Source organism: Penicilliopsis zonata, assembly GCF_001890105.1.
Source record: "Penicilliopsis zonata CBS 506.65 unplaced genomic scaffold ASPZOscaffold_1, whole genome shotgun sequence".
In the NCBI taxonomy this organism is placed as follows: Eukaryota; Fungi; Ascomycota; class Eurotiomycetes; order Eurotiales; family Aspergillaceae; genus Penicilliopsis; species Penicilliopsis zonata.
Window position 1 is genome coordinate 1,077,587 of NW_019208911.1, and position 26,258 is coordinate 1,103,844.

At 52.1% G+C, this 26,258-nt stretch overlaps 15 protein-coding genes across 15 annotated transcripts; 5 read left to right on the forward strand and 10 right to left on the reverse strand.

Moving 5' to 3' along the window:
• Nucleotides 1-33: 33 nt before the first annotated feature.
• On the reverse strand, nt 34-1,572 carry ASPZODRAFT_126823 (hypothetical protein). The gene has a single exon (XM_022721589.1). The coding sequence runs from the start codon at nt 1,440-1,442 to the stop codon at nt 207-209; it is 1,236 nt and encodes a 411-aa protein (XP_022585375.1). The 5' UTR covers nt 1,443-1,572; the 3' UTR covers nt 34-206.
• Nucleotides 1,543-2,030, forward strand: ASPZODRAFT_279452 (hypothetical protein). Its single transcript, XM_022728104.1, has one exon. The coding sequence runs from the start codon at nt 1,644-1,646 to the stop codon at nt 1,899-1,901; it is 258 nt and encodes an 85-aa protein (XP_022585376.1). The 5' UTR covers nt 1,543-1,643; the 3' UTR covers nt 1,902-2,030.
• Nucleotides 1,946-3,850, reverse strand: ASPZODRAFT_11711 (hypothetical protein; the record flags this gene model as incomplete). Its single annotated transcript, XM_022721163.1, has 3 exons — nt 1,946-2,781; nt 2,892-3,418; nt 3,513-3,850. The coding sequence occupies 3 exons, from the start codon at nt 3,848-3,850 to the stop codon at nt 1,946-1,948; spliced, it is 1,701 nt and encodes a 566-aa protein (XP_022585377.1).
• Nucleotides 3,851-5,935: 2,085 nt separating this feature from the next.
• On the reverse strand, nt 5,936-6,795 carry ASPZODRAFT_21380 (hypothetical protein; the record flags this gene model as incomplete). The annotated part of the gene is made up of 4 exons (XM_022727849.1): nt 5,936-6,287; nt 6,350-6,439; nt 6,508-6,623; nt 6,776-6,795. The coding sequence occupies 4 exons, from the start codon at nt 6,793-6,795 to the stop codon at nt 6,115-6,117; spliced, it is 399 nt and encodes a 132-aa protein (XP_022585378.1). The 3' UTR covers nt 5,936-6,114.
• A 485-nt stretch (nt 6,796-7,280) lies between these two features.
• Nucleotides 7,281-9,472, reverse strand: ASPZODRAFT_21381 (hypothetical protein). The gene is made up of 4 exons (XM_022727850.1): nt 9,235-9,472; nt 8,841-9,178; nt 8,319-8,778; nt 7,281-8,262 (listed from the first exon to the last, which is right to left on the reverse strand). Exons 1-4 carry the CDS (start codon nt 9,403-9,405, stop codon nt 7,516-7,518), a joined length of 1,716 nt encoding a protein of 571 aa, XP_022585379.1. The 5' UTR covers nt 9,406-9,472; the 3' UTR covers nt 7,281-7,515.
• Nucleotides 9,473-9,490: 18 nt separating this feature from the next.
• ASPZODRAFT_278414 (hypothetical protein) lies at nt 9,491-10,622 on the forward strand. The gene is made up of 4 exons (XM_022728102.1): nt 9,491-9,532; nt 9,624-9,728; nt 9,778-9,865; nt 9,932-10,622. Exon 4 carries the CDS (start codon nt 9,951-9,953, stop codon nt 10,413-10,415), a length of 465 nt encoding a protein of 154 aa, XP_022585380.1. The 5' UTR covers nt 9,491-9,532; nt 9,624-9,728; nt 9,778-9,865; nt 9,932-9,950; the 3' UTR covers nt 10,416-10,622.
• Nucleotides 10,494-11,293, reverse strand: ASPZODRAFT_55175 (hypothetical protein; the record flags this gene model as incomplete). Its single annotated transcript, XM_022728524.1, has 2 exons — nt 10,494-10,819; nt 10,876-11,293. 2 exons carry the CDS (start codon nt 11,291-11,293, stop codon nt 10,494-10,496), a joined length of 744 nt encoding a protein of 247 aa, XP_022585381.1.
• Nucleotides 11,294-11,410: 117 nt separating this feature from the next.
• On the reverse strand, nt 11,411-12,985 carry ASPZODRAFT_126836 (hypothetical protein). The gene is made up of 6 exons (XM_022721590.1): nt 12,865-12,985; nt 12,639-12,776; nt 12,443-12,546; nt 12,279-12,382; nt 11,844-12,219; nt 11,411-11,787 (listed from the first exon to the last, which is right to left on the reverse strand). Exons 1-6 carry the CDS (start codon nt 12,894-12,896, stop codon nt 11,444-11,446), a joined length of 1,098 nt encoding a protein of 365 aa, XP_022585382.1. The 5' UTR covers nt 12,897-12,985; the 3' UTR covers nt 11,411-11,443.
• A 449-nt stretch (nt 12,986-13,434) lies between these two features.
• ASPZODRAFT_126838 (hypothetical protein) lies at nt 13,435-15,792 on the forward strand. Its single transcript, XM_022721591.1, has 3 exons — nt 13,435-13,826; nt 13,976-14,421; nt 14,470-15,792. Exons 1-3 carry the CDS (start codon nt 13,610-13,612, stop codon nt 15,379-15,381), a joined length of 1,575 nt encoding a protein of 524 aa, XP_022585383.1. The 5' UTR covers nt 13,435-13,609; the 3' UTR covers nt 15,382-15,792.
• Nucleotides 15,793-16,604: 812 nt separating this feature from the next.
• On the reverse strand, nt 16,605-19,163 carry ASPZODRAFT_57117 (hypothetical protein; the record flags this gene model as incomplete). The annotated part of the gene is made up of 3 exons (XM_022728662.1): nt 16,605-18,122; nt 18,175-18,360; nt 18,444-19,163. The coding sequence occupies 3 exons, from the start codon at nt 19,161-19,163 to the stop codon at nt 16,605-16,607; spliced, it is 2,424 nt and encodes an 807-aa protein (XP_022585384.1).
• A 252-nt stretch (nt 19,164-19,415) lies between these two features.
• Nucleotides 19,416-20,807, reverse strand: ASPZODRAFT_280046 (hypothetical protein). The gene is made up of 6 exons (XM_022728105.1): nt 20,751-20,807; nt 20,395-20,652; nt 20,207-20,337; nt 20,047-20,120; nt 19,786-19,990; nt 19,416-19,725 (listed from the first exon to the last, which is right to left on the reverse strand). The coding sequence occupies exons 2-6, from the start codon at nt 20,467-20,469 to the stop codon at nt 19,668-19,670; spliced, it is 543 nt and encodes a 180-aa protein (XP_022585385.1). The 5' UTR covers nt 20,470-20,652; nt 20,751-20,807; the 3' UTR covers nt 19,416-19,667.
• Nucleotides 20,808-20,977: 170 nt separating this feature from the next.
• ASPZODRAFT_126840 (hypothetical protein) lies at nt 20,978-21,812 on the reverse strand. The gene is made up of 2 exons (XM_022721593.1): nt 21,578-21,812; nt 20,978-21,529 (listed from the first exon to the last, which is right to left on the reverse strand). Exons 1-2 carry the CDS (start codon nt 21,607-21,609, stop codon nt 21,235-21,237), a joined length of 327 nt encoding a protein of 108 aa, XP_022585386.1. The 5' UTR covers nt 21,610-21,812; the 3' UTR covers nt 20,978-21,234.
• A 293-nt stretch (nt 21,813-22,105) lies between these two features.
• On the reverse strand, nt 22,106-25,356 carry ASPZODRAFT_280211 (hypothetical protein). The gene is made up of 4 exons (XM_022728107.1): nt 25,228-25,356; nt 22,521-25,159; nt 22,236-22,481; nt 22,106-22,163 (listed from the first exon to the last, which is right to left on the reverse strand). Exons 2-3 carry the CDS (start codon nt 24,975-24,977, stop codon nt 22,452-22,454), a joined length of 2,487 nt encoding a protein of 828 aa, XP_022585387.1. The 5' UTR covers nt 24,978-25,159; nt 25,228-25,356; the 3' UTR covers nt 22,106-22,163; nt 22,236-22,451.
• On the forward strand, nt 24,878-25,524 carry ASPZODRAFT_280184 (hypothetical protein). Its single transcript, XM_022728106.1, has 2 exons — nt 24,878-25,163; nt 25,209-25,524. The coding sequence occupies exons 1-2, from the start codon at nt 24,983-24,985 to the stop codon at nt 25,337-25,339; spliced, it is 312 nt and encodes a 103-aa protein (XP_022585388.1). The 5' UTR covers nt 24,878-24,982; the 3' UTR covers nt 25,340-25,524.
• ASPZODRAFT_126842 (hypothetical protein) lies at nt 25,438-25,723 on the forward strand. Its single transcript, XM_022721594.1, has one exon. The coding sequence runs from the start codon at nt 25,472-25,474 to the stop codon at nt 25,658-25,660; it is 189 nt and encodes a 62-aa protein (XP_022585389.1). The 5' UTR covers nt 25,438-25,471; the 3' UTR covers nt 25,661-25,723.
• Nucleotides 25,724-26,258: the final 535 nt, after the last annotated feature.

Genomic DNA, 26,258 nt, shown 5'->3' on the forward strand with positions numbered 1-26,258 from the left:
GTATGGATACTGCCAACAGCTAAATTACTAATCAGATAATAGTATATTCGCTGCGTACCAGTAGGACAGATCAATGAACATGATGCTACCATATTCTCTGTTGAGACAGCGCGAGCTCAACGTGACGTCAAAGAACTTGCCTAGCGAGGTAAGAAATGATAAAGATCATATCTTCCTACAACTCGAACAATGCTATCAAGAACCTGTCATTGAGTCTTCAAATCGATAACAATCTGCCCCTGCTCGCCAACCTCCGAGTTCACCGTCGTGCCCAGCCTCTCGCTCAGAACCGTGACTTTCCTCCTTGTCCAGTCGTAGTCTGGATCCATGGGTTCTAGGAGATGTGCCTGGAACCGCTCGATGCGGGTAGGAAAAATCTCCAACGTAGAAAGCTCAACACCGCTGCTGCTAGTAGTAGTATCAGTAGTCTGTTTCTCCGAGACGGTCACCCTCCACACGGCTCCGAGATCGTTGCGAAACACCTCGTTGAGCGCATAGTCGTCGACAAAATCACCGCAGCCGTAGATGATGAGTTTGCCACGGTACACCTCCACGCCCTGGATGTGGTGGCTGGAGTGGCCGTGGATAATGTCGACGCCGCACTCGTCGACAAGGAAATGGGCTAGCGAGCGGATCGTCCGTTCGTCAGGGTGCCATGCGTAGTTGGGGCCCCAGTGTACGCTGAAGATCTTCAGGGCGGGTGTCTGGGCGTTCAGTGCCGAGGTCCCCCCGCTAGCTGTCTGGTTGTTCATTAGGATGTGTTTGAGTCGGTGCCGGGTGGTGGAGGAGTAATCGATTAGATTGAAGGTGGGCACTACGGCCCAGTCGTGCGGGTGATCGGCCGCAGAGTAGACATGTATGATATGAGTGTGGTCTTTATCTCTAGTCTGTGGCTTTGTATCCTCTTCCATCTTCTGATACTTATCTGCTAACGACCGTCTTCCGGACGGGGGATACACCCTGGGGAGTTTCAGCTCGACTGCCCGCGACGCCTGGACGTTCGTCTCCCCCGCGCCTGCGAAAGCGATGTGCGCGGTTTTCAGTGTCCACACGGTCTCGACGAGGCCCTCCGTCCCGAAATCCAGGGTATGGTTGTTTGCCAGGCTGGCATAGTCGACCTGGCCCTCGTGCAGCACCGCGATGTTCGCCGGATGCATGCGGTAGTTGAACGCCTTGTCTGGCCAGGGGACGCGGGAGGTCGTCACCGAGGTCTCGAGGTTGATGAGGTTCATATCCGCCTGGTGCAATAAGGGTAGGGTGTTGCCCCATGGTGAACGGTGGGTATAGTTCTTGAAGAAAGAGGGGGCCCGTTCCGTGAATGAGGTGATGATCTCGGCTTCGCGCGCGTTGGACACATGCTGGGGGAATAGTTGGTCGACCAGACGACCCAACATGACGTCCCCGAGGAAGTTGAGGGTATATGTGCGAGGAGAGTTAGACATGGTGGATGATCTAATCACGTAGATGATTCACATAGTTTCTCGAGAGCAGCTCTCTGAAGGTGTACCTGAGGCGAGAGTATCCAGTCATCATGACATCGCGAACCAAACTACAGTATACTTCGTACAGCAGTAACTATAGTAGTCGAAAGATGCGTTGTATTGATTCGTGAATCACCAGTTAATAAATCATCATCATACTGGATGATATCGTCTAATTTTGATCGAGTACATAAATTGAACCGTTGTGACCCAAAACCAAGCTCCATAGCTCTGAAACTGCAAGTCAACAAGAGAGCCGAGGGGTACAGACATAGCCTCCCAGATAGTAGGAAAAGAAAAGAAAAAGCAAAAAAGACATATCCCGCCAGCGCTGTAGAAACCATCAGGCAAAGGGAAAGAAAAGATAAAAAAAGGGGCGACTTTTTGCAACTGATAAAAAAAAGCCACATAACCAGTTGATAGGAAACGTAGAAGAGAAGATTTGACACTGTCTAGCCAGCCTATTATTGCCCTAATTCCGCCAGCTCACGCTCCTTGGCTCTCAACGCCTCGCGCATCTCTTCCGCCTCGCGCAGCAGCTGGGCGCGCCGCTCTGACATAAATCCATCCCGATCCGGGACGCTCCGTAAAGACTGGAGCTGCGCGTGTGGAATGGGGTGTGCAGATAGATGAGGCGGTTGCCGGCCGAGCGATGGGAGCGAAGGGTCCAGACGCGAATCATCGGCGAGAGCTGACTGGTTCAGGATGGAGGAGATCGGGCTGAGCCGGGCCGGCGGGTTGGGGTCGGCCGACGCCATGATCGGAGGCAGCTGGTTCGAGCCCGCTCCCATGGTGGTGGGGATCGAGGAGGCCTCTGCGGATGCGGCGGTTTCCGCCAGCGACCGCTTCTTGGGATTTCCAGATGGGTTGGGAGAGATCGAGCGTCGACCGAAGTGAGTGGAGTTCGGCGAGTGACCGGTAGCGGGAGCACTGAGTCTCTCAGGCTCGAGCAGTCTCGGCGGCGGCGGGGGGTGGTGAGGCAGTGAGATGGGTGCGAGGTTAAAGCCTGTGAAATCCACCGGGGGCGGCGCAAAGGTGAAGGGCCGCGGAGGAGCCTGCGGCGAAGAGCGACCAGGAATCTGCTCCATGTGATCAGAGCCGTAATACTTCTGGTATCCGTCTTGTGAGTATGCCAGCGTAGCAGGCGAGGCTTCGGGTGAAGCAGATGAGCCGTTCGAAGAGTGGGTAGTGGCAGTGGGCGACTGATCCCGGAGCGCCGGCACAACGCGTTTCCGCCGCTTGATAATCGTCTTCTTCATCGTACTGGGGCGATAGCAACCGTGGAGTTTGTAGTACAGGCCTATTGGTCAATTAGACTTAATCCACAAAGAAGGGGTTTTTTTTGAACAAGGGAGAAAAAAAAAACATCATATAAATGATAGTAAACACAAGGAGAAGGAGGAAGCGTACCGCAGGCGTTGCAGATAGGATGACCATTCTCATCCCGCCGCCAAAGTGGAGTGACGGTTGTCCCACAGTTCTGACACGAAACCAGCAGATTGTTGCTATCGCTTTGGGGCGGCACCACCTTCACTGTGTCTACCTCGGGCAGATCGACGGGCTTATTGTTCTCCGAAGCAGGCGCAGGTGCGTCTGGCAGCGACGGTTGAGGGGCTGTCGCACCTCGTTGCAGGGATTTGTACACGCGATTGTTGTAAGCCGGACACCCGTCACACCCCTCAGCCCCTCCGGTCCCGTTGCAATTCCCACCGCCAGGACAGGATCCCTTATTGCTACATCCATTTTCGCCTGTCGCGGTATTTTGCTCCTGTGGGGAGCCCCAAGTACCTGTCTGTTGAGGGTTCCCGGGCTGTATGCGGCTGCGTTTTGTAGGACGGGCGACGTTCCTCGCCTTGAGGTAAAGACCACAGGCGTTGCAAATCATGGCTCCTGTTGGGGATCTTCGCCAGAGCGGCGTGCTCTTCGTTCCGCAGTTACTGCGACTCATGTCAGTAGATACTCATCACTCCCGTAGTAGAGATAATTTCTCTTGTCTCTGTCTCTCTTTCTCTTCCTCTATCCAAGACCTACCTGCATGAGTGTCCTAGAAACGACGTGTCCTTTTGTTGTTTGGGTGATGTATTGTTCTGCTCAGCCAGGATACCGGGGGCGGATTCTGATTGTGAATCGGGGGCCGCGGCAGCGCCCTCGCCCGCAACGTCCAGTCCCATCGCACTGACTGGGCCGCTGCGATAGTCCGCGAGGTCATCCTCCTGGTGCCAATCCGCAGAGCGTTCCCGGCCAACTCGAGCGGACGAGACCAGTTGCTGGGCAGCATCGAGATCTTCGGCCGACGGGTGTCGCATGAGGACGTCTCGATTCCGAGGGAGGGAGGATCCAGTATCCATTTGTGTTATCGAGGCCAGCATCGCGACTCGACCTTTTCCACTACCACACTTGGTCGTTTATTTTTCCCCCTCCAAAGGATCTTCCTGTGTGTGTGGCGCTTCGTTTAGGTCTGGTTTCTGGTGTCCGGGGAAAGAATTCTAGATCGGCAAGCGTACCGAGAGGGAAAGGGGGGCAGGCGATCGGATTTCTCGAGGATAAACGAGGTTTCACCGCAGGCTTAGTAGACAGGACCGGTGGAGTGTTGAGTATCACAAGTTCAAATGTCGGTCAGGGTGTCTCCAGAGAACAAAGAGCAGGAGGCAGGCGGGCTGCAGCGTGGAGCGATGACGATCGGATAAGCCCCAACACGAGATAATGATCTGCGATTGCGACACTTGATGGGAAAGGATATCTTCGATGGTAGGGAGCAAGGTAGAAAAAAAAATGATAGTTCACGTCCGCCACTCAACCCAGATTCTTCAGATCTTCGATGGCGTGGGATCGCCACGCTACTTCGTCAGGTGATTTCCCAAGTCTGGGGGAGGCGACAAAAGACCAGACGCGAAGAAAGAGAGAAAAAATGAAAGCGAAGGGTGGGAGAAATAAATGTGGAAGGGGAAAAAAAAGTAAGGGAGAGAGGGAGGGAGAGTGTTGAGAGAAGAAGAAAGGCAGGGACCACGCCAGAAAGAACACCGGGATCAGATCAGATAGTCAGCCAAAGACAGATGACGACCCGCCGCGACGTTGCAAAAGCTTTTTGGGTGGATACAGAGATAATAAATCGTAAATGGGGGGGGGCTAGATCAGTCACTACAAGCACTTTACACACGTCTACGACAATCAATAATAAATACGGGGTACGCTTATGATCCTGGTAGTTGTTGTACTCGATACGTAGGAACAGCCTAGGTTTTGCTACGCTTATCGCCCAGGACTGACTCCTGTCGTCGTTATCGATCTCTCAGGGGGATCTGCGTCGGCGGATCGTCCCTTTCGCGGTGAGATAATTCCATGGTGGTGGCCCTCTGGCAATCCGGACGGAGGAAATCTGTCTTTTATCTCGAAATCGCCCGAGTATCTGCATCGCTTGGAAGGATCTCCTGATGCAAATAAGGTGATGCGATTGTCCTCTTGTCCTTTTTCCTTCCCCCAGAATCGATAGGGAAGCCCACCGCCTCCCGGATAGGGTTAGCGTTTGTCAATGCCGGTGGGTGACTTGCTAAAATAGGGGCTAGCGCAGTTTGACAGCCAATGTACAGTCTCTGATTGGTGCGCCGTTAGGCCATTTTATCGTCAGCGCGATTCGGCGGCTTCCTATTGGCTCTCGGAGTTCGGATTCTGGATTCGACTGCCGAGACTGTGTTCCCACGACTTTTAGATTGATAAAAAATTAGGCAGCCATGACTAGACCACAGCGATTACTTAATACATGGTATGAATAGGGGTTTTACTCCCTTAGTAACTAATTAACTAACTAATTACCTATACAGTACTCTGTAGTTAGTTACTAGTTAACTTTAAGTCTGTGATGAACATATGACCCATGCAATAAATAATAGTACCTATCTAGTGCAGACTCCCATGATCCCATGTCGTTATCGAAGCCGCCACAGTGACATCTTCGCCATATATCATTGGCGCGCCAGTCCCTATCCACCTGTTCCACTCCAAGGCTTACCGAACTTGTTGTGTCTCTCATAGGCTGGTGCCTTGTGTACTTCCGTAAAATAAACCCTTGCCAGCATATCGGACTTAAGCCTAATAATGCCTTTAAGGACTAATTTAGTATGCACTGCATAGGAGAAAGCCCGAGAGACCAGAGTCCACGTACGGAGTACAAACTTCGCGATACCAGTACTATTAATGTATCGGAGATAAGTACTTCGGAGTAGACTTTCGGTGCGAGTGAAACAGGGTGCAGCGTTTTGCAAGTTTCAAACTTTATACTTAAGACATATCATACAATTCCAAAAAAAGAAAATAAATAAAAAAAATATTTGAGGAGGAAAAATCAGCCCATATGGGACAGGATGTTGAGAAAAAGAAAAGTAATCAAAAGCTAGAATGGTAGGTATACTAGGTTCACCGAGAGGGCCAGCGCGTTCTACATAGAGAGGGGTGGCCCGTGGGCCTCCCTCCGAAACTATCACTGTTACCCCCATGTCATCAAACTCGTCCGTTATAATTATGGTCCAACTCCTTTGCTCACCGCGCGGCGAGGGGTTCGCAAACATTTGAAGGCGGTTGAAGGCGACCGTGTCCGTCCAAAGAACAGGGTTCCCCCTCTCACAGCTGCACTTGTCGATTAGACCTGCTCAGCGCCCCAGCTCTGGTCCGCCTCGCGCATGTTCGTCGGGGGCTCGATGGACGGAATAAACTCCAGAGCCACATATCCGACACCGAAAAGGCCGACGAGCGAGCCTGCAATGATTCGCAAGACACTGTCGTGGAGGAGAAGCGATCCAACGAAGATGTAAACTGGGGTCTGTGGTCAGCATGTGTGATCGGGCGAGTGTGCACGTGTGGAATCGATGACTTACAGACGCCACGGCCCAGGAAAGAAAAGAGGAAGGACGCATAGCGATAGACATAGTCGGGGATGGTAGGAAGGAACTCCAGGCTAGCAACGACTACAGATTTCAGAGTCAGCGAGAACCCGCCAGCGCATTTCTGCAAGATTCCTTGGAAAAAAGCATACTGAGACCGAAAAGGATGACATATACACCCACGACGACAGAGCTCAGAGAGATCGGGAAGAACTGGCTGATGCCTCCGAGAACCATCAACACACCAATGACAATGTTGCCGATACGACTGTGCTCACAATTTGTCAGTTGAAATAGCCCTCGAGGCAGAATACAGCTGCTTTTCAGGCTCCGCCTCTCCAGACAATGACGCGATGGACAGAGCTGAACCACACAGAAGCCGGAACCTTGGTAAGGCAGCTGTGACCGCGCAAAACGTACAAGATGTTTGAGAAGTCCATTGTTGCAGTATAATGAGACTATAAGACTGCTGCGTTTTTGCAAGCTTTTCGAAGCGTGATCACAAGATCAAAACAGGTACACGTGTATCGTTCTGGGAGTAGGTAGTAGCTGATTGAATCCGGAAAGCGAGAATCCAGAGCGGAGATGCACTTGAATTTATCAGCATCAATCTACCGGTCAATTCGGTCATTTTTAATTGCACAAGAGCAACCCACCTAGTTGCTTGAAGGGAAGGCTCTTGGATGGAATGTTGTAGCCTGCTTGCTCCACGAAGCTTGGTTAGCCTCATCCTCATTGTCCGCGTATCACAGAAGACACGCCAACTGACCTTATCACCAAATGAGACAGTGTTAATACTCACCAGAGACAGGAGTAGTGTCAAGATGAGACCAGCGGAATCGCTATTGCAGGGTTCAAGGATAGGTATGTTGTTGACGTTGTCAGCAAGAGCGCTGTGGTCGTGAGCCACTGTCGCAAGCAGCGGGTCGCGGCTCGCCCAATGCGGTATGGTGTAATCTTGGCGCTTACTCATCTATGACATATCATATTCGCTGCTTACCTAATACGATATTGTTGACGGACACTGATTGAGAAGGTGCGACCAACCTGCAACGTTCCAAGTCTAACCACTACCTTAAATTTTTGCTATAAATGAGCTATCTAGTATTCTAAAGAGATATAATTATCGGCTACCCTGATGGCTATACCTGTACTAGGGCTCATGGAATGGCAGGCGCCGCGCTCTCTGCAACAGGGAGTGGATCCTTCTTCAGCCCGGTTTTTGTCTCCGTGTGCTCTTTGCTCAGGCGTTGTCTTGAGATGAAGATGCTGCCAACGATACCGCAGGCGGCCATGCATGTGTTGAGAATCCACATGTTTCGTAGGCTCCACGCAAACGCCGCCTTGATAGCCTTCAACTCAACAGGATTCTTGACCGTATCAACGAGGGCAATGTTGGCTGCGGCGGAGGCACCAGATAGCTCGTTCAGTAAAGTATCCGAGAGGCCTGCTGCTCTCAGTTTGGAGGACTGCAGGCTCATACTGTTCTGGAAGACAACGCCGCCAATCACAATAGAAGCTGCGGTTGCCATATTGCGCAGGAACCCCATGGTTGCGGTTGCGGTTGCCGTGTCTTCCTGGGAGACCATGGCCTGTAGCGCAATGATGGGAGACTGAAACAGAAGCCCTGCGCCCATGCCGGCGATAAGCTGGAAACCGACAACCTGACCTAGCGAGGATGATGCGTCCAGGGTGATGTATAGGCCGGTTCCGACGGTAAGACCCACGACTCCGATCCAAATCAGCTCAAGGTATCGCCCTGTGCGGTGGATGACGATGCCCGCCACAATCCCAAAGGCAGCCTCGGAAAGGTCCAACGGAAGAAGTAACAGACCAGACCGCATCGGGGAGGCACCCTTGACGGATTGAAGATATAGGGGGATATAGTATTCACCGGCGATGAATACCTGGGCACGTTAGCCTCTTCGCTCGGCAGAACCTTCCAGCAAGTTTGTATACTCACAAATCCATGTGCCGATGCCACTAACAAACTAGCGATATTCGAGGTGCAGTTGAAGAGCTCCATCGGCATGAGGGGATACTTTGCGAGGCGCTTTTCGCTGTATATGAACAGCAAAGAACACAGAAAGCCAAAGACTATCAAACAGATGACTTGGGGAGAGCTCCAAGAGAAAGTTTCTCCTCCGAATTGTAGTCCAAGCAACAGCATCAGGGTCAGTCCGAGAATGGACAAACTCCCGAACCAGTCAATAGCCTGGAAACCTTCCAGCATCCTGGTCTTGGGGTTATGCACATCCAGGTACAGGCACAAAAGAACGAAAGCAATAGCACAGACCGGCAGGTTAACAAAGAAACACCATCTCCAGGAGACATACTCAGAGAAGGCACCGCCAATAAGTGGACCGGTACCCCCAGCCAGAGCCCAGATGAACTCCAAAAGACCCAGGTAGAGACTTCTGTGTCTATCATTGTCTATTAGCATTCAAGCGAAAGACTTTTTCTTTCTACTGGGTCAACTCCCTACCTGACGCTGAAAAGGTCTGAGACTGTGATTGTCACCAGCTGCAGCAGTCCGCCGCCGGCAGTCCCTTGCAAGGCACGACCAGCGATTAACATCTGCATATTGACTGCAACACCGCAAATTATGGAACTGACAAAAAACAATGCGACCGCAAGCAAGAGGAGCAGTTTGCGGCCCCAGATGTCGGACAGCTTTGCCCAGATTGGCGAGCCGGCAGCATTGCCAAGGAGGTACGCGCCTCCAATCCAGGTATAACCAGCCGCTGAGTGCAGCTTGGAGGCGATGGTCGGAATGGCTGTCGCGGTAATAGTCTGATCCAAAGCAGCTACAAATAAGGAAAGCTAAAGATGCCATCAGTCACACCAACACTGTCAATGCCTGACAGAGAGATACTCACAGACAGCGCAACCATGATTGCCAAGATTCTAAACCGGCTTCGAGGAGGCTCATCCAATGCCACATCTAATGAGGCAGGTAAAGGCTCTAGTTCATATTGCTCAAGCTGACGAGGCAGTTCATTGCCATCATCTGTAGCACCTGCGGTGGTGCTACTCGCCTCTTTTGACATAGTGGAAGGAAACGAGCTTCTCTATCCAGCACAATGGCAGCAAAAATTTTTTAATTCCTTTGGAATTTACCCCTGCTCTATATGAGTTGCTATTCCGAGATTTCTCTAAAGGCACAACCACTGACTAGTAAGTACCCACCTATACAGAGAAATTTTTATCGGCCGGATCCACACAGCGAGACAACGATAGTGAGTGGAGAAAGTAACAACACTGTCAGATAACAAAGTCTTCCATGATTGATAGAGAGATTATGAACTTTTTATTCGATTCTCAGTCAGAGAGGTGGTGAGTCACACTGTCTCCGAGTCATCATTAATATAAAGTAATCACTTAGGTACCCACTGCAGAATTCATCCAACTAACTGGGTCAGCGATCGAATTAACCAATATCTTATCGTCTACCCCACACCCTGATATTAGTCTGACAGGGGCTAGGCTTGGATGAGGACCTCGAGTTAGGTAGCAAAAGCCTTTTAGAGACCTTTGTTTCTCTCCAGGGTAGTAACCGCAGTCATCCACCACTAGTACTCGTTATCCCTGCATCATGACATCGCTTTCTCTTCCACCAGGTTACACTCTTCATGAAGGCTACCCCCCGGTACCAGATTATGTCCACCTGCGCTCTGCATCGGGTCTCACCCCGAAAACTGCCTCGCAGGCAGCCTACGTCGCCAATGGCAGCTGGTTCGGCTGCTACATCACCTACACTGACGAGATGACTGGTTCATCTGCACAACCTGTCGGTATGGGCCGCATTATTGGCGACGGCGGCTGGTACTTCCATATCGCAGACATGGCGGTGCTCCCCGACCATCAACGACGGGGGCTCGGGGATATCATTATGAAGACTCTGCTGGCACGTATCCGGCGCGAGGCTCCAGAGGGAGTAGCTTACGTGACGTTGTTCGCCGACGAGCCTGGCAGGAGACTCTACTCACGGAACGGGTTTGCCGATTCAATGCCCAAGGAGATGGGGATGACGTTGTTGATTGACAAGAGCTCTGTTTAGCAGAAAACGAGATAGGATATAAATATGTCTATATACATATTTCCCCTTTTCTTCTACAAGAGCTCCGCTCAGAGCTAGCTACTCTGATTTCATTTCCACCTCGACTTTATGCACCTTCTTCTCCAGTCGTACGGCAGATAACCCATTAGCGAATCTACTCATCTTGAAGGAGTCGTGACCCAGCTCCCTATAGATAACTTCCAGGTCTGTACCCAGTCCGAGTTCCTCGGCTGCCTTGATGCTCCGCGCATCGACAAAGGGCGCCATCGACGGCCAGACGCTCTGCACATTGTTCAGGAAGATATCAGCCCCCAGATCGCCGAGACCTTTCACCTCTTTGATCAAATGTTTGACCTTGTCACGGTTTCGATTTGCTCGAGAAACGAGATTGTTCAAATCACCACCTATAGCAGTCAATACTTAAGTCTTCTATAGAGGGATTGAATCTGGAAGGAAATACTGTATTTATCATTCACTAGTGTAGCAAGATCGCCGAGATTGGTCGCCCCCTGCTCTCTATACCGATTATACCCTCCAGCCTGCAGCGCTTTGGTCCTTTCCTGCCATGTACTCCCTGCCAAGACGTTTATATCGTGGTATCCCTCTTCGATCAGTTGGTTGGCAGCCCGTTGTGCGAGATCGTGCGAGATCGGGCGTGATTTCAGCAGTGCGTCTAGAACGAACGCTAGGATTGTTTCGGGCGTGGACTGGAGAGGCTCCTGGATGGATGTGCTGGATAATGGAGTCCTGCCGTACTCGTTAAGGATCTTGTTGACTCTGGATGAGACGTCACTGTGTCCTCTCTCTGTCTCTGTCTGGGTCTCTGTTTCAATCTGTTGGCGTCTCTCTAGATTCGATTCGGATCGTGTGGTGGCCATTTTGCCTGAAGTGCTAAGCATGAATACATGGAGAATTGATTCAATGAATTATATGCAGGAACAGGTCTAGGCCATGTCGTCATCAAACATCACTGTCAATATCACGTGAAAAATATGGACCACTATATATATGTATATATACCATCGAGATTACAGTTTCGCTTGGTTCCTCTCCTGCAAGGCCTCCTTGGCCAGCTTGACCGCCGTGTACGCACAGCCGTACGAAGCCTGGTATCCGAACCCGCCATGGCCGTAGTTGTGCACGACAGGAACCCCATCGACGACGTCTTTGGCGACACGCGGACCTCCCTCGCGCACAGGCCGCAAGCCGACTCCGTGCCGGATGATGTCAAGGCCCTCGATTCCCTGGCCCTCGGCAACGAGGTTGGGCCACAGCGCAACCGCGCGCTTCATAATGCGGACAGCCAGGTTGGGGTCTGGTTGTGATTCCCAGTTGTCTTTCTGGTACGAACCACCGATGACGGTACCGCCTCCTACGATATTTAGTATTCACTTGGAGAAAATGGATTTTCTTTATGGGAGTGTTCACCTGCTGCCCTCGTCATCATGTAGACGACTTCATCTGCTCCATCATCGGATCCAGAAATGGAAACCATTGCACCGGGATCGTTGCGGACAACAACAACCTGGCCCCGTGCCGGGTAGAGGGCGTCGTCGAGCACCCCGCCGAGCTTTTTCGATCCCAGACCCGTGCAATTGACGACGAGGTCGGCCTTCTTCCCTGAATGATGTGCGTGAGCCGCATCACTGACGTGCTTGAAGACTCCTCGCTTAAATACGACGCCGTTCCTCCTACACTGGCCGATCAGCCAGGGAAGGTAGACGGCAACGTTAATGCAGACAGATGTGAAATAGGACGCATTGTCAATGCCGGGGGCAAGCTCGTTTGAGGGAATTTTCCGGAACTAGCAGCGTCAGTCAGCATAACCAATTGAAAAAAAGAGCAGGTCCACGATTTCATTACATCTGGAACCACATCCTTATACCACGGGTCTTCCCGCGTGAGTTCTGCGAACCATTTTCCAGTATTTGAGTTTTGGTCTTTCTCTCGATTATAGACGATCGACGCTGGCAGAAGAGTCGTATGTCAGTAGTTCTAGAGTCGTTTTTGATTGTCTGATAACATACGCTGGAAGTGAATGCCTGCTTCCGGCTGGTTCTGGGCCAACTCGCTCAGAGCCGGCCAGGTCGCTCGCTCCCATTCCGCATGATCGCTGCCCGGGGCACCAGTTCTGGAGATTGAATCAGCAGCGCTTCCATCGATTATGCCAAGGAGATTTGGGATAGAGTATAGATAGAGATCCTCTACCCGATTAAGACATACGGGAAATAGTTGGCACCAGCCCACGGCGACGCATATTCAATGTCGTAGTCCCCCGGCATATGCTTGGCAACCACTGTGATCTGGTTCGTAGGGTCCTGAGACAGCAGATACGCCGTCGTCAGCCCGGATACACCGGCTCTGGAGACTGTCAGTAAGTAGTTATATTCTATCGTGATCCATGTCGTCGAGGCAGTGTCAAGATAAGAGCCAGAAGAGGAGACCGTACCCAAGAACAACAATCGTGTTGGGAGAAGCCATGGCGTCGAGAAATGGGAATATTCAGTACCAGATAACCGATCTGTCTAATCTTCAACGATGAGATAGATACAAGGAAACCAGGGGCCCTTGATCTACTCCAGAGCGCAGGGCTTACTGCCAGGTACTTAACAGGGAGCGGGGGAAATCGGTATCACTGATAAGGATGGTGTTTTCCGACGGTAAAAAGCAGTCGCCTGCTCAGTCGGAGTCGGAGACCATCCATTGGCTACTGCTGGAATCAGCGAAAAGGAATTACTCCAGACAGGCGAATACCTGGGAGGGAAACCCCTGGATTACAGTGAATATATTATAATATTGATCTTCCCATTAGACAATAGCAATAAAACCCTGGGTTGGCATCTCGTTGTATTTCGTCATTACACGGCAGAACCGCCGAATACGCTCCGCCTCCACGCGTTTTCCTCCAATAAACAGCGCCTAAAGCGCTTCACCGCCTGTCTCGGTAAAGCCTGCTCGCCCTCGTCCACCAAAAACGGTAACGGTCGCTTTTTCACTTCTCTCTTCCTCCCGCGCCCCCCTTGTTGTTTTGTTGTGTCTTTTGCAAATGGGATCTGGATCTCCCCCGGTCGCTGTCTTTCCTTTTCTTCTTTTTTATCTCTGTATTCCTATTGCTTCTCTGCTCGACGAACCGTCAAACGCCCCTCCGGAAAGCGACAAATGAGGGCGTTTCGTCGAGCAGAGCTTGTGCAATCATGGCTGACGTGAACAACCGCGCCAGGATTGTGCCCATTCTCGCCGCCCGCCAGTCCTCTTCCAACACGCGGAAAGGCACCCCCGATGCCGACGGGCGTCGATCCAATTCAGTCAAGGACCCGTTGGGGGTGTCAGAAGAGGCAGAGGAATGTCTTGAGTTAAAACTTGCGTGTCTCGAGGAGCGGGGATTGTATGCTCTTCCGACAAAGGGTGACGGTATGTGTGTCTGTCTCTGTGTCTCGTGCTTTCTTGCTTCATGACAGTGCTGGTTTTGCGTGTCACGGCCAATGGCTACTCCCACTCGTGTAATTTAGATAGAAAGGAGACATCAAAAATGTTAGGTATTCGACTGACTCCCTGTTCAGGCAATTGCCTCTACTATGCCCTTTCCGACCAGTTTTATGGCAATTTCTCCCGCTCCGACGATATTCGTTGCCGCCTTGCAAACCACATTGCTGCCAATAAGAACTATTTCATGAACTTTACGGCAGGCGTTGGGGGTGAACGTCGGGCCCCGCGACGAGCCGCTGCCACGGCGGCCAAACACGCTTACGCCGCCTCCTTCTCGTCGTCATGTTCTTCCTCGTCGGCTGGTTCTCCCGTCCATGTCAAAGAACAAGAGCAGGTGTTCGACAATCGACTGGCGGACAGCCGGAAAAATGGTGTATGGGGCGGAGCCGAAGAGATCCAGGCATTCTGTCAGTCGTACATGCGAGACGTTCATGTTTACATGGATTCAGGCGTCCAGCATTTCCGAGATGTAAACGCCTCGATTGATGCGAACAGAGAGGCCGTCCATATTGCTTTTCATGTAAGTTTTTCCTTAGGGGACATTGGCTTCTTTTCTAAATCTCTGCAGAGCTTCAACCATTATTCCTCAGTCCGAAACCGAGACGGTCCACACACCGGTCTTCCCCACGTCAAAGTGGGAGGGGCAAGAGCAGATGCAGGTGTTCAAGTTGGATTAGGAGAGAGCCACTTAGCCTCGCCCGGCGATACGGTGGTGGATGTGGCCACTCCATGGAAGATTTCTACTATCCAGGAAGGTCTAGGTGGGCGGTACGATCAAGCCACCATCATCGAGATGCTCCAACATTGCCGCGGGGATATCGAAAGAGCGTTTTCGAATTTGCTGGATGAAAGTGGCAGCTCATCTGTTTCGTCTCAGCCATCGACTACATCATTTGCTGACTTGGAAACCAAGTCGGCGTCGTCCGTCGCTCCATCAGAACTCGTGCCTCAGAAATCCGTCCTCAAGCAGCTTCTGCAACAGCCATCTTCACGATCGTCGTCCCCGTTTAGCACTGCTAGCAAGCGATCTGCAGAAGACAGCGATGAGGAAGATTGCATCCGGCCCATGCCTCGACGCACCCGAGCGCGAGAGCAGAAACGCCGTATATTACCAAATGTCACCGTTGGCATTGCTTTCCGGGATGACCAGAATGATCTTGTATCGTTACGGCTGCGCGTCAGCCCGGATGTCGCGGCTCCAAAGGTAGTGTCCAAAGTGTCTTCTGATGGTGAAAGCGTCGAAGGCAAGGAGACACCATCGATCAACGCCGCCCCAGAACCTCGGAGAAGACGTACCCGCAGGACGCGACAGCAATCTCCTTCTACACCTACTACTACCCCTACTACTACTACTACTACTACTACTACTACTACTACTACTACTACTACTCCTACTGCACCCACAGAACCAACTCCAGGGTCGAAACTACGCCGGAGTCAACGAAACCTAAGCAAACGCAACGTTCAGAGGGAACTATAATCCTGATTACTATCCCCCTTGGCTCTGGTTTGCGGTCCATCTCATAGCAAACCCTTTGCTCCACATCGCACGAAGTTACGACACGCATATTTTTAGTTTTTTAATCTTTCTTCTTGGCGGGCTTTCTGTCTCGTTCAAAATCATTTCCAAGGAGTATTTGGACGGGGAATGCCTATCTTAGGTTTTCGATCAATACATAGGATTGCATCGTTGGCGTGTTGGGTCTGATTTGAGCGACATCTTTACAACTTCCGCAACCATTCCGACATTCTCTGCGGCGACCATGCCTTTTACATACGGATATTCCTTTCTTTTTTCTTTTCTTTTCTTTTCTTTTCAGCGACTATCTCCTCGGGAGCATATTTTGGTCTTTTCTAGTCTAGTTTGAGGCGTTTGGGGGGGGGGGGGGCGAGGGGAATCGCCGGAGGGCTGGAATATCGGACCCAAAAAGTCGTGCATGTGCATTACATTACCAGGCGGGAGGGGAGAGAGAAAAAAAAAAGTCTTGTCTTACCTTGACTGGGGATCATTAGAAGCATTAGAGCAGTGCGGGCGCCTGGCTCTAGGTATGGCTCTAGATAGATGTGTGAAAGTGGTACGATGGGAATATCCAATTCAAAATAGTCCTGCTTTGTAATTCGAGGACCTGTGGATGATCCGATTCCAAAATACTACCCATTTATGAATAATGTCTTGTCATGACAGTAATGCTTGAATTTCCCAAGAGGGGACTCGAGAAGCTTGAGCTTTCATTAGTTCTAGTCTAGCGACATATTAATTCTAGTATTGATTCTACAGAAACATATTGCGCATGAGAATCTGTTAGATCAGTCTTTCATCTGCCTATTCGTTAAATAGGGAGTATATGCAGAACTATTTCATCTGGTCATATATATGACTAGCCATATCAATGATCCTACTCATTGTTGCTAATCTAGTATCTCTCCTCTTCATCATGGTCCTGATTTCATCCATGCCGACAGATAATATATTAGACAGCAATATTCCATGCTGTTAAAAGTGGCTGGCATGCAAAGTCAGACGCTGGTATCATAAAAACCGGGAGTAGCCAAGCTGAAACTCTGGTGCGAAATGCCATCCATCATGGAAATCATGATTACAGAGTATAGATGATGGCTTTAATGGCCGATTGCTTTTTGGAAGCTGGAACCGACATTTGGTTCAGTTGATTGGGTGGGTAATGAAGGATGCCGATGTACTGTTCATACATTGTCCAACTGGTTCTGATAAGTCACGTCGGGGCGAAGACGCATGCCGGGCGCAAAACACAGATTGTACAACTCGTCGACGAAAGTGCTGTTGTTCGCGGCGCTTCCTCCGGCGATGGTGATTTTCGAGTCGTGCGGAAGTTTCTTATTGACGGGGGGGTAGGCTGCAGCTGCAGCCGCGGAGTCTTCGAACTTGGCGACATCGACGCGGATTTCCTTGCGGACCATGATGTCGCCGAACGGGTTGCTGTTGCTCTGGACCAGTGACTCCTGCGAGACGGCGGACAGGCCGCGTTTCCGGCCGGGCCAGGGAAGGAAACGACGGGAGGAGGCGGAGGAGCGCTGGCGACCGGCGGGACCAAGGGGATTGAGAGTCGAGCTGTTATTGTTATCTTGGGGGTCCATATTGGAGAGGACGTTAGAGTAGAAGAGCTCCTGGCCGAGTTCCTTGGAGAAGCCGTCGTGGTCGGCGACGCCATCGTTGACCTGCTGCTGTAGGCGAAACAGGCGGAACGGGGTGAAGCTGTAGTCTGGGTTGGAGATCTGGGTGTCGAGAGGGGCGACGGCATAAAAGGCTAGCAGAACGCAGTGTTGTTCGTCCGACAGTCGGCTGCCGCGGCAGGGGGCCAGTAAAGGGCGGGCCGTCAGGCGTGCGGCGGCGTTGAGATGGGGGGGCAGCGAGATGAAAAGCTCCGATACGGCGTGTATTAGCTCGTCGCGGAAATCGGTGATGTCCGGGTAATGCATGGCCGCGGCCTCGGACCGCAGCCACTTGATGCACATCGCCATGTCCCAGCCGTCCATGTGCGAGAGGAGCTCCATGTGGCGCATCTGCAGGCGCTTGGTCGGCAGTGTGGCCGACGGCAAGGGGTTGCCTACGCCCTTGGCCGTCAACAGTTCGAAGTGCTCGTTCACCGTCGGCCGCATTACGAACGAGATCAGATGTACCCCTTGCTGGAAGTTGCGGCTCGAGGTTGCGTAGTCGCGCATGTCGCGCAGACTCCCGCCCAATCCTGTCGCGGCGACGTGGAGTCGGCGCGCCAGCGTCGGCGCAACATGTTCGATGGTCGCGAACCGGAAGCCCGAAGCTGCGAGCCGGGAAGCCTCCTGCTTGTTCAGCTGGCGCACCGTGAAGACCAGTTGGCCTTTGCCCGTGCTAGAAGAGGTGTAGCCCATGGCCCGCGAGAGGCGTGAGATCGGATTGACGGTGGTCATGATGTTGTCGTACAGAATCCCCAAGTCCTGCAGCGGCTGTCGCAGGTCGTCGGCAAGCTCCTGCGCCGTGACGCAGAAGAGCTGTTTGAAGAGGGTGTCGAAGTCGACCTGCAGCTCCGTCTCCTTGTCCGTTACGCCGCCTCTAGACCGAACATGTCGCTGGATGACAGCATGCTCGGATTCCAGACGGCCCTTCATGAATGGCACCAGATCTTTGATCAATTTCCAATTGCGGCTTGCCCGAAACGCCCACAGGAACGCCGGATGGGTGCGAGTCAGATCGTCGTCTTTGAAAGTCTGCCGCAGTGATTAGCAACATAACTCCCACCCCCCGGTATAAAGAACTAACCCGTCCAACGTAATGCTCCACGATCTTCCGACTAGGTAGCAACGCCTGCGGGGTGACCATGACCCGACCTGCAGGATCAAAGAAGACACAGGATAGCACCAGTTGATGGGCGCGGGTTGTCGACCGCCGACGGTTCTCACCGGCAATAATGGCACATGCAGATAGCAACAGACAAGAGGCACACGACTAGAAAACAAAGGTTGGTTCCTTCTTTGCCCAGAAAGATATATAGCAAGAGATAGCTTAGCGGGGGGGTGCTTGGTGCTTACCAGAACAGCGCAGATGATAACGGTCTGACTTCTTGACAATTGGCTGGAAGACTGATGCGTCTTGTCATGATTGCGGTAGGAGGTGCCGACGGTAGCGGTCCAATGCATACCGGATACAGCGACGGCGAGCAGGGCGGCACAGAGACCGCGACGCCACCAGCTATCGGTCCAGGAGGCTTCCCAGCGGAAGAAGACGCCCAGAGCGGTGGTTGCGGAGACGAGGGCGATGATGGCGGCACCGACGACAGTCCCGGGAACGTAGACGCAGCTGTAGTTAGCAATACCCAGCTGACCGATGTAGTGCATGCCGCAGACGGCGCTGCCGGTGAGCACACCGCCGAGTAGGATGCGTACATAACCGGCCTTCTCGGCGGCGCCGATGGTGTAGAAGGCGACGAAGACGACACAGACGGGGAGAACAAAGGAGACGGCGGTGAAAGTGACGTTGTAGGAGATCTGGATGTGCGAGTCGCCGTCGGCAAGGACGATGGCGCGGTTGCCGATGAAATGCATGCACCAGATACCGATGCCGCCCATGGTGATGGAGGAGGTGAGTAAGAGGTACCAGTTGTATAGACCCGCGCGCGAGGTGCGGCGATGGAGCAGCTCCAGCGTGGTGGCACAGCCCATCAAGCTCACCACGTAGGAGAGCACGATGTAACCGGGTAGGTATGAGACGCTGGCCTTGGCCAGGTCGAGATGGCGATATGCACTCGCCATGATGTGGTGGGAAAGAAAACCAGTCAACTTGGCTATAGAAACGAAGGGATCATGAATGAATGAAGAAAGGGAGGATTGAAGGATTGAAGGATTGAAGGAATGGAATGGATAGAACCGCGATTGACCAGACGGATGGAAAGCAAAGAGAAAGAAAGATGGATATAAACGAGAGAGACTCGACGCCTGGTATCTACATGGGGGTATGTATGTATGTACAGTATATATGAAGAAGAATGGGGATGGGAGTTGGTCAGACAAGTAATGACGTGCGGATGGACAAAGGCAAGGTAATAATCAGCATACACGGCAGGGCCATATCAAGTAGTATATGTAGTACAGTTGCTCCTATGCCAGGACTGCTCGGATAATATGATTGTGCCCACGCGGCTGCGAGTCTTGACTGGCAAGCCAGAACCAGGTTTACGAGGGGAAAGCCCCTCGATGGCGTTTGGGCCATGGATCATAAATCCTATCCTGGATCGAGCCCATGTCCAGGAATTTGGTTTAGCACAGCTTAGCGTTCCAGTGTCCGACCCTCTCTGGATATCTCTTTTCAGAATCCCTCCCCATCCCATCAGGATCAATGAGGGCCAAGCCGCGAACGCAGGAATGAGCACAGTACCAGGCTAGCAGCGAACTACTCCGATCGCATAGGCGAGCTACCCCACTGGGCCTGTGTCCGACTCCATCTAGATCGGAGGAGATGGCTAAAGCGCTGGGGACTGAGTTGGCAGGGTCCAATGGGAGCGCCGCCGGGACAGCCGTCCCCCGAGACACGACGAGATTCGGTGGATCCGATTTCCAAAGCGATGGAGGAGACAGAAAAAAAAAAGGTAGTTAGTTCCTTTTCATCAAGATAAAAAAGAAAAGGTGGAACACTAACTTAACCCATACTTGAGAGACCAGCTCTGGCCAGCCATGGTAAGCCCATGGATGCCACATGGCGAGAAATCAGAACTGGAAATTAGGTAATATCACAACCATCCGTACGGAGTATTCTGTAACTACCCAACTACTCAAATAGAGTTGTTAGGTAGTCATACCTTACATAATGACAGTGACAGCGAAGGCAGCCACTCAATAATAAGGGGGGATTTCCTAGGTAGCTAGTAGGTAGTAGTACTCCGTAGAGTGTTTGTGATTGAGCCCTGCCAGACCTAATTTCACATCCCTGCTGCAATTCTCTAAGCCACTGCCATAGTGGCATATTTGCGAGTTGAGTGGTGCGTACTCCGTATCGCCGAGACGCGACTCGTGCCGAACAAAACCAGGGGACATGTGAATGATAGCGGGGGATCGGCTGCATCCAATAACAACTCCCAGGCTGTGTCTAGCAGGGATGGAGAGCTAGGCGAGAACCCTAAAAAAATAATTCCGTAGCTGAAAGATGTGATGGACGGGTTGGAAGCGAGGACAGTGGAGCTGGGGGACGAATTCCGACGTCAGTCGAACCAGCGTAGACTCCGGGCAGAGACTACTACCATGATACCTAGTTATTTGTCTGTAGTTAGTACTTCTGACTAGTACGAGATGATTCAGGAGTACTCCGTATATCGATTCGGAATCAAGGCCCTGGCTAGTACTCACCCTGGATCTGAGTTCCGAAGGAGCCATGGAACTCGGCAGCGATTTAGGAGGAGGAAGTTTAGATAGGAGTTGGCCAGTGGTCACTGGTCAGTCACGAGCAGGTCACATGTTTAGACTAAGTTATCGATAGGTATTAATTAACAGGTCCCTATCTAAGGTCAAGAACTACAGGTAGAAAACTATAAAAGCCCAAAACTTGGTCGTCTAGATTTTGGATGTATACAGAGATGTTTCAACTTATACTAAACTGTAGTCTGTGGTCTGAGTATGTGTATGTGGCTTGACAATCGTCATAAGACTCGGTGAGAATCTAAAATTGTTGCTTTTATTGAGTCTGTTATTGTAGTTATCATCGGGTACGGTGTACCTTTTCTGAGTACCATTATTGAGTACCATGGGGTATACTATTGAGTACATTATTGAGTACTATCGAGTTCATCCAGTTATTATGGAATTATCTCAGTTATTATTGAAATGAATCAAGTTACACCAGCTGCTGAACACCAGTAACGATCGCCTTGGGGTTCGCGCCAACGACCTCCCCGACCTTCTCGCCATCCTTGAAGAAGATCAGCGTCGGCATAGCCCGGATGGCCTGCTCGGCCGACACCTCCGGCAGGGCGTCAACATCCACCTGGTAGAACTTGATGGAAGTGTGTTCCTCGCTCAGCTTCTCGATCTGCGGCGCGATCATCTTGCAGGGGCCGCACCAGGTCGCGAAGAAGTCGACCACCACGGGGCCTTGGGCATCGATGACTTTTTCCTTGAACTCGGCGGACCTATCATATTAGTTTCTATATATAAAGTAAGATTTATTGTCAACCTACGAGTTGATCACAATAACGTTCCCACCAGCCATTGTAGCTTTTGTTGCGTGGAAGAAAGAAGACGGACTCGATGAGAATGCGCGGAAGGTCTTGTTCGTAGGGATGATAGACGGATAGACTGTCAAGCGACTCCTAGCTGCACGGGAGATCAAGCCGGGTGCGATCCTGGCGGAGAGGAGACGAGACGTTGGGCGAAGGGATGCCACGGTGAATTATTTTTTTTCTAGAAGATCTATCACGATATGAGGCAGATTAGCTATTTGTAGGGCGGCGGGGGGAGAGGAGAGCGGGGAGCTATGTGCACGTCATAGGCTTCTCAAGGATGATTAAGCAGTGAAGAAGAAGAAAGATTTACCTGGGAAAATGATTTGTCAGGGAGATGCACAGAGACTTAGGTAAAGGTACCTGGATAAGTCGGATTATGTGAGGTAGAAGTGGTGGTACTGTTACTTTCGGTACTGCTGTTCATTAGGTAGAGAGAGATTTTAGGGGCGCGGCAGATGACGTGATCCGCTTACAAATTTAAGGGTCTGGAATGCTGTGGAGTTGGCCTGGCTAGTAGTAGTATTTAGGTACAGGGTACTTTCTAGAATGAATGTTTAATAAAACTATTTATTAATGGATAATAATTATATGTACATAAACAGGGGTATCTAACAAGGTGATGGGGTTCATAGAGGCAATCATGGCCCCTTGGAAGTCATATGTCTAGACAAAGGAAAGGTGGTAGGTAAAGAGTGACTAGGGTGAGATGGGGAATGCTATGCAAAGCAATATGAGGGGTTTGAGAGGGAGAGAGAGAGAGAATGGGGGGAGGTAAAAAATGAGCAGAAGAGGAATTAGAATAGAGTACAAGTATCTGGGAGATACTGAATCAATGAATAATAGTAAATAGAAATAATGAAAAAAAAAGAAGATAATAATACCTAGGTTAATCATCTGCCTCGTCAGAAATCATTGAGACGTAGTTTAAAAGCCCCTGGTTGGATTTGGGACGAAGGATGGGATTGACAATCGTCGGCCGCTTGGCAACTTCCTCATGCCAGGTCTCCTCCGCTTCGTCGGCGGGGGACAGTCGAGATGTAGTAGTCAAGTCGACCTCGAAATTGACCGTGTCGTCTTCAGGCGACTCCCGTGCCTCGTCGTCGTGGTGATGGTGGTGATGGTGGTCGTCGTCGTCACCTTCATCGTCATCATCGCCGGACGGCGTGAACCGGGCAAAGTAGTCCTCACCGGGGAGCTGTTTCTGCTGCTGCTCTCCATCCGCGAACCGGCTTGTAGATGCGAGGCTGGAGCCCCGGGGGTTGGTGCTGGCTCGCTTCGAGATCCGACGTAGGAATTGCCCGGACATCCAGGAGCCTTCCGAGTCGATCGAAGCCAGGGACTGAGACAACGGTACATTATCGGCCGCCACTGCGGCGGCATCCAAGCTGTCCACGACCCACGACCGGTGACGACTTGAGCTTTCATTCGAATTATTCGCGACGGATGAGACGGGAATGTCGGTACCGACGTGCAGGTAGGTGTCCTCCTCCTCCTCCTCCTCCTCCTCCTCCACCACCACCTCCCCTTCGTCCGGAGGAGAGTGGTCGAAGATCGTCTCTGGGATATCTGGGGACTGTAGACGCGAGTCTGGCGGAGACATGGGCTCATCATCGTCAAAATGTTCGGTGAATTTGGAGAAGGGCCGCTGAATTGTGCCCGGACGGAGGAAAGTCTTGGGTGCTGTGTAGGGTGGCGGGCCAGAAGATTGTTGGGATTGGACCTTGAAAAAGGATTCGTGAGAGGTGTTGGAGAAGTCGGAGGCGTGGTCGTGCACGCGTTCCCGGTAGCTCCGCTTGAGTCGTGAGCTGCCCCGGCGGAAGAAGGACGAGAGCGAGCTCATGTGTTTCCCGCTGGTATCCGACAAGCGTCGTTCCGAGTCGATCGTCCGCGAGACGTCCGAGGTCGACTCGCGCGCCATGTCATAGATCTGCGAGGTGTTGGCACTGCCGATTCCGTGGCGCCGGGGTGAATCCGAAACGGTGCTCTGCGAGAGGGCCAGGCTCCGGCGCTGGCCCAGTCTCTTCGCCCGGATAGAGCTGTCATCCAGGTTTCCTATCACGTGAACGCTCTCAAAGGACTCCTGGCTCATGCGTTTGCTATCCTTGGAGGGGTCACGGAGCCAGGAGCCTGTTGGGTTAGTCGGAGCAGCCGCAACGACCTCACGGTCTCGTGGCTCTCCCGCACGAGTGGAAGGGTCCGCCGAGATGAAATCGTCGGCGTTGGTGGAGGTGGTAGTGGTAGTGGTGGTGGTGGTGGTGGTGGTAGTAGTAGCATTTGTTATGATTGACCTGCCACGAGGGACCTCCACGAAACCCTCGTCAGTGACATGGCCAGTGGACAGTTCTTCGGCGGCCCGGCGGTCCTCCTGCTGCTGTCGCTCGGCTCGGCGTTGAAGTCGGCGTTGTAGGCGTTCCTGTTCGTCCAATCGCTTCCGCTCGCGGCGACGCCGATCCCGTTCCAACAGTTCTCTCAAGGCCCCGGCGTCCAGATCATCAGCCAGCTCCTCGACCCGCTTCTTTGACTGGATGTCCTCTTCGGAGATGGACAGGACCGGCCGTTTCTCACGCCGTGTGGAGGCCGCCGACAGTGCACGGGGGGTGCGGGGAGTCTCGACGTAGCGGATGGCCGGTCGCGGCGTCCAGGCAGCAAACGCGTTGACTTTGAAGGTATATGACTCGGAGATGTCAGTCATGGAGGAAGCGGCGGAGTCGCGGATGAAAAGGCCCGGATCGGCGGAGAGATGACGGTCGGAGCGTCGACTGGTCGCCCGGGGTGTGCGGCCGGTATCGACGGAAAAGTTATCGTGAACCAGGGCGACGGGTCGCCGGGGGATATCGATGGGAGAGGAGGACAGCAGACGGATCTCGTGCTCTCTGGCGATCTCGTTGGCTTTTCGTTTGCTCAACTTCCTCCGCAGTACTGAGGGCCCATTATTGTTATTGTTGTTGTTGCTCTGGCTGGGTTTCCGTCGGAGTATCGACGAAGTCCTCCCGATGACGGACCCCCCCTGGTGCTTCTCATGTTGTCCTCCCCCCACACTCGAGCGAGAGGTGTGGTCATCGAAATGCAGGTCGTGGCGCACCGAGGGATTCCGACTGCTGCTCTTCTTGGAGTGCCCATCAACCTCGGATAGGGGGCCACCGGTATGATAAAAGGGCGCGGCGGTAAAGGACCCGTCCTCCGGGGGTTGCGAGTATCGCTGTTGCTTCTGACGCTTGGATCGCTTGCGAGATGGTTTCCTGACTAGTCCGGGCGCGGACTCTGAGGTAGACAGGGACGGGATCCCTGCGGTATCCGAGGTCCCAAACTGAATCGTATGCCGCTTATTCTTGCGGCCGAACGGCCAGATCGCCATGGCTGATGGGTGGGAAGGGGGAGGGGGTGGTGTTGGTGTTGGTGTTGGTGGTGGTGGTGGTGGTGGTGATGGCGGCGGTGGTAGCCAACAAGGGCGACCCGAGAGATCAAGGTCTCGCTCACCCTTGTGCTCAGCTCACTGGCTGGTTGGTCAAACACAGGCGGTTTCCTGTTCGATGGATCGGGGATGGGGGTGGTGGTGGTGGTGGTGATGGCGGCGGTGGTAGCCAACAAGGGCGACCCGAGAGATCAAGGTCTCGCTCACCCTTGTGCTCAGCTCACTGGCTGGTTGGTCAAACACAGGCGGTTTCCTGTTCGATGGATCGGGGATGGGTGACTGAATTCATGAGGGGTGGTAGGTAGGTAGGTAGGTAGTAGGTGGGAGTATTCTAGACCGGGAGACACGTGAGAAAGTGGTGAAGAGTCGGTGGATAGCGGTGGATGATGTTTCGAAGAAGATGGGAGATGACCGGGAAGAAATGACAATGACACCGGATGGAAAAGACAGATGAAGAGCTCGACACGTGGATGAGGGCGAGCAGACGAGCAGAGGTTGCAGGAAGAAGGGGAAGGGACTGGACTGGACTGGACTGGACAGGACAGTGGACGCCTGGACGGGAGGGACTCAGGGAATCCGTTAAGGCACGAAGCAGGTTCAGGCCACAAAAAAATGTGACTCGGTGATCGTCGATTCTCGTAAGTCAAAAGGCTTTAGTATTAATTATTGGGTTAACTAGTAGTGGCTAGGCTTACAGAGGACTGAACTACCCATCTTGTTAGTTACCTGGTAACTAACCACAAGTGCTCCGTAGTAAACACTTATCCAGGACTCTCGATTGCTTTCAGTCATAGACTGACTGACTGTCTCAGCCTGTTTGTTTAGGCCGTTCCTGGTGTGGGGAAGACCAGAATAATTTATATCATTCATATTATCTTCTGATACTATATTCTTATGACAAGGTATTTTCTAGGTAGCGAGTACCAAGTAATTACTATGCAGTCGGTACCTTCCTCCGACCTGCTGACCGTTGTTGAATCTTTCAATCTTAGGCCTGGACCGTCCAAAGTCTTCTTTTGCTTCCCGCCTGTCACCGCCCCTTTCTTTCCATGGGATTAATTTCCACGTCCCGCAATCATTATGGAGAATGGGGCTTGATGGAGAAGGTAATTTCAACAATATCAATATCAATAACAATAATCAATAATTCAACCCTACTACATACTACATACTGTACAAGTCACGATCTATATTCTATGCTATCTCCCCATGATCTATACTCTG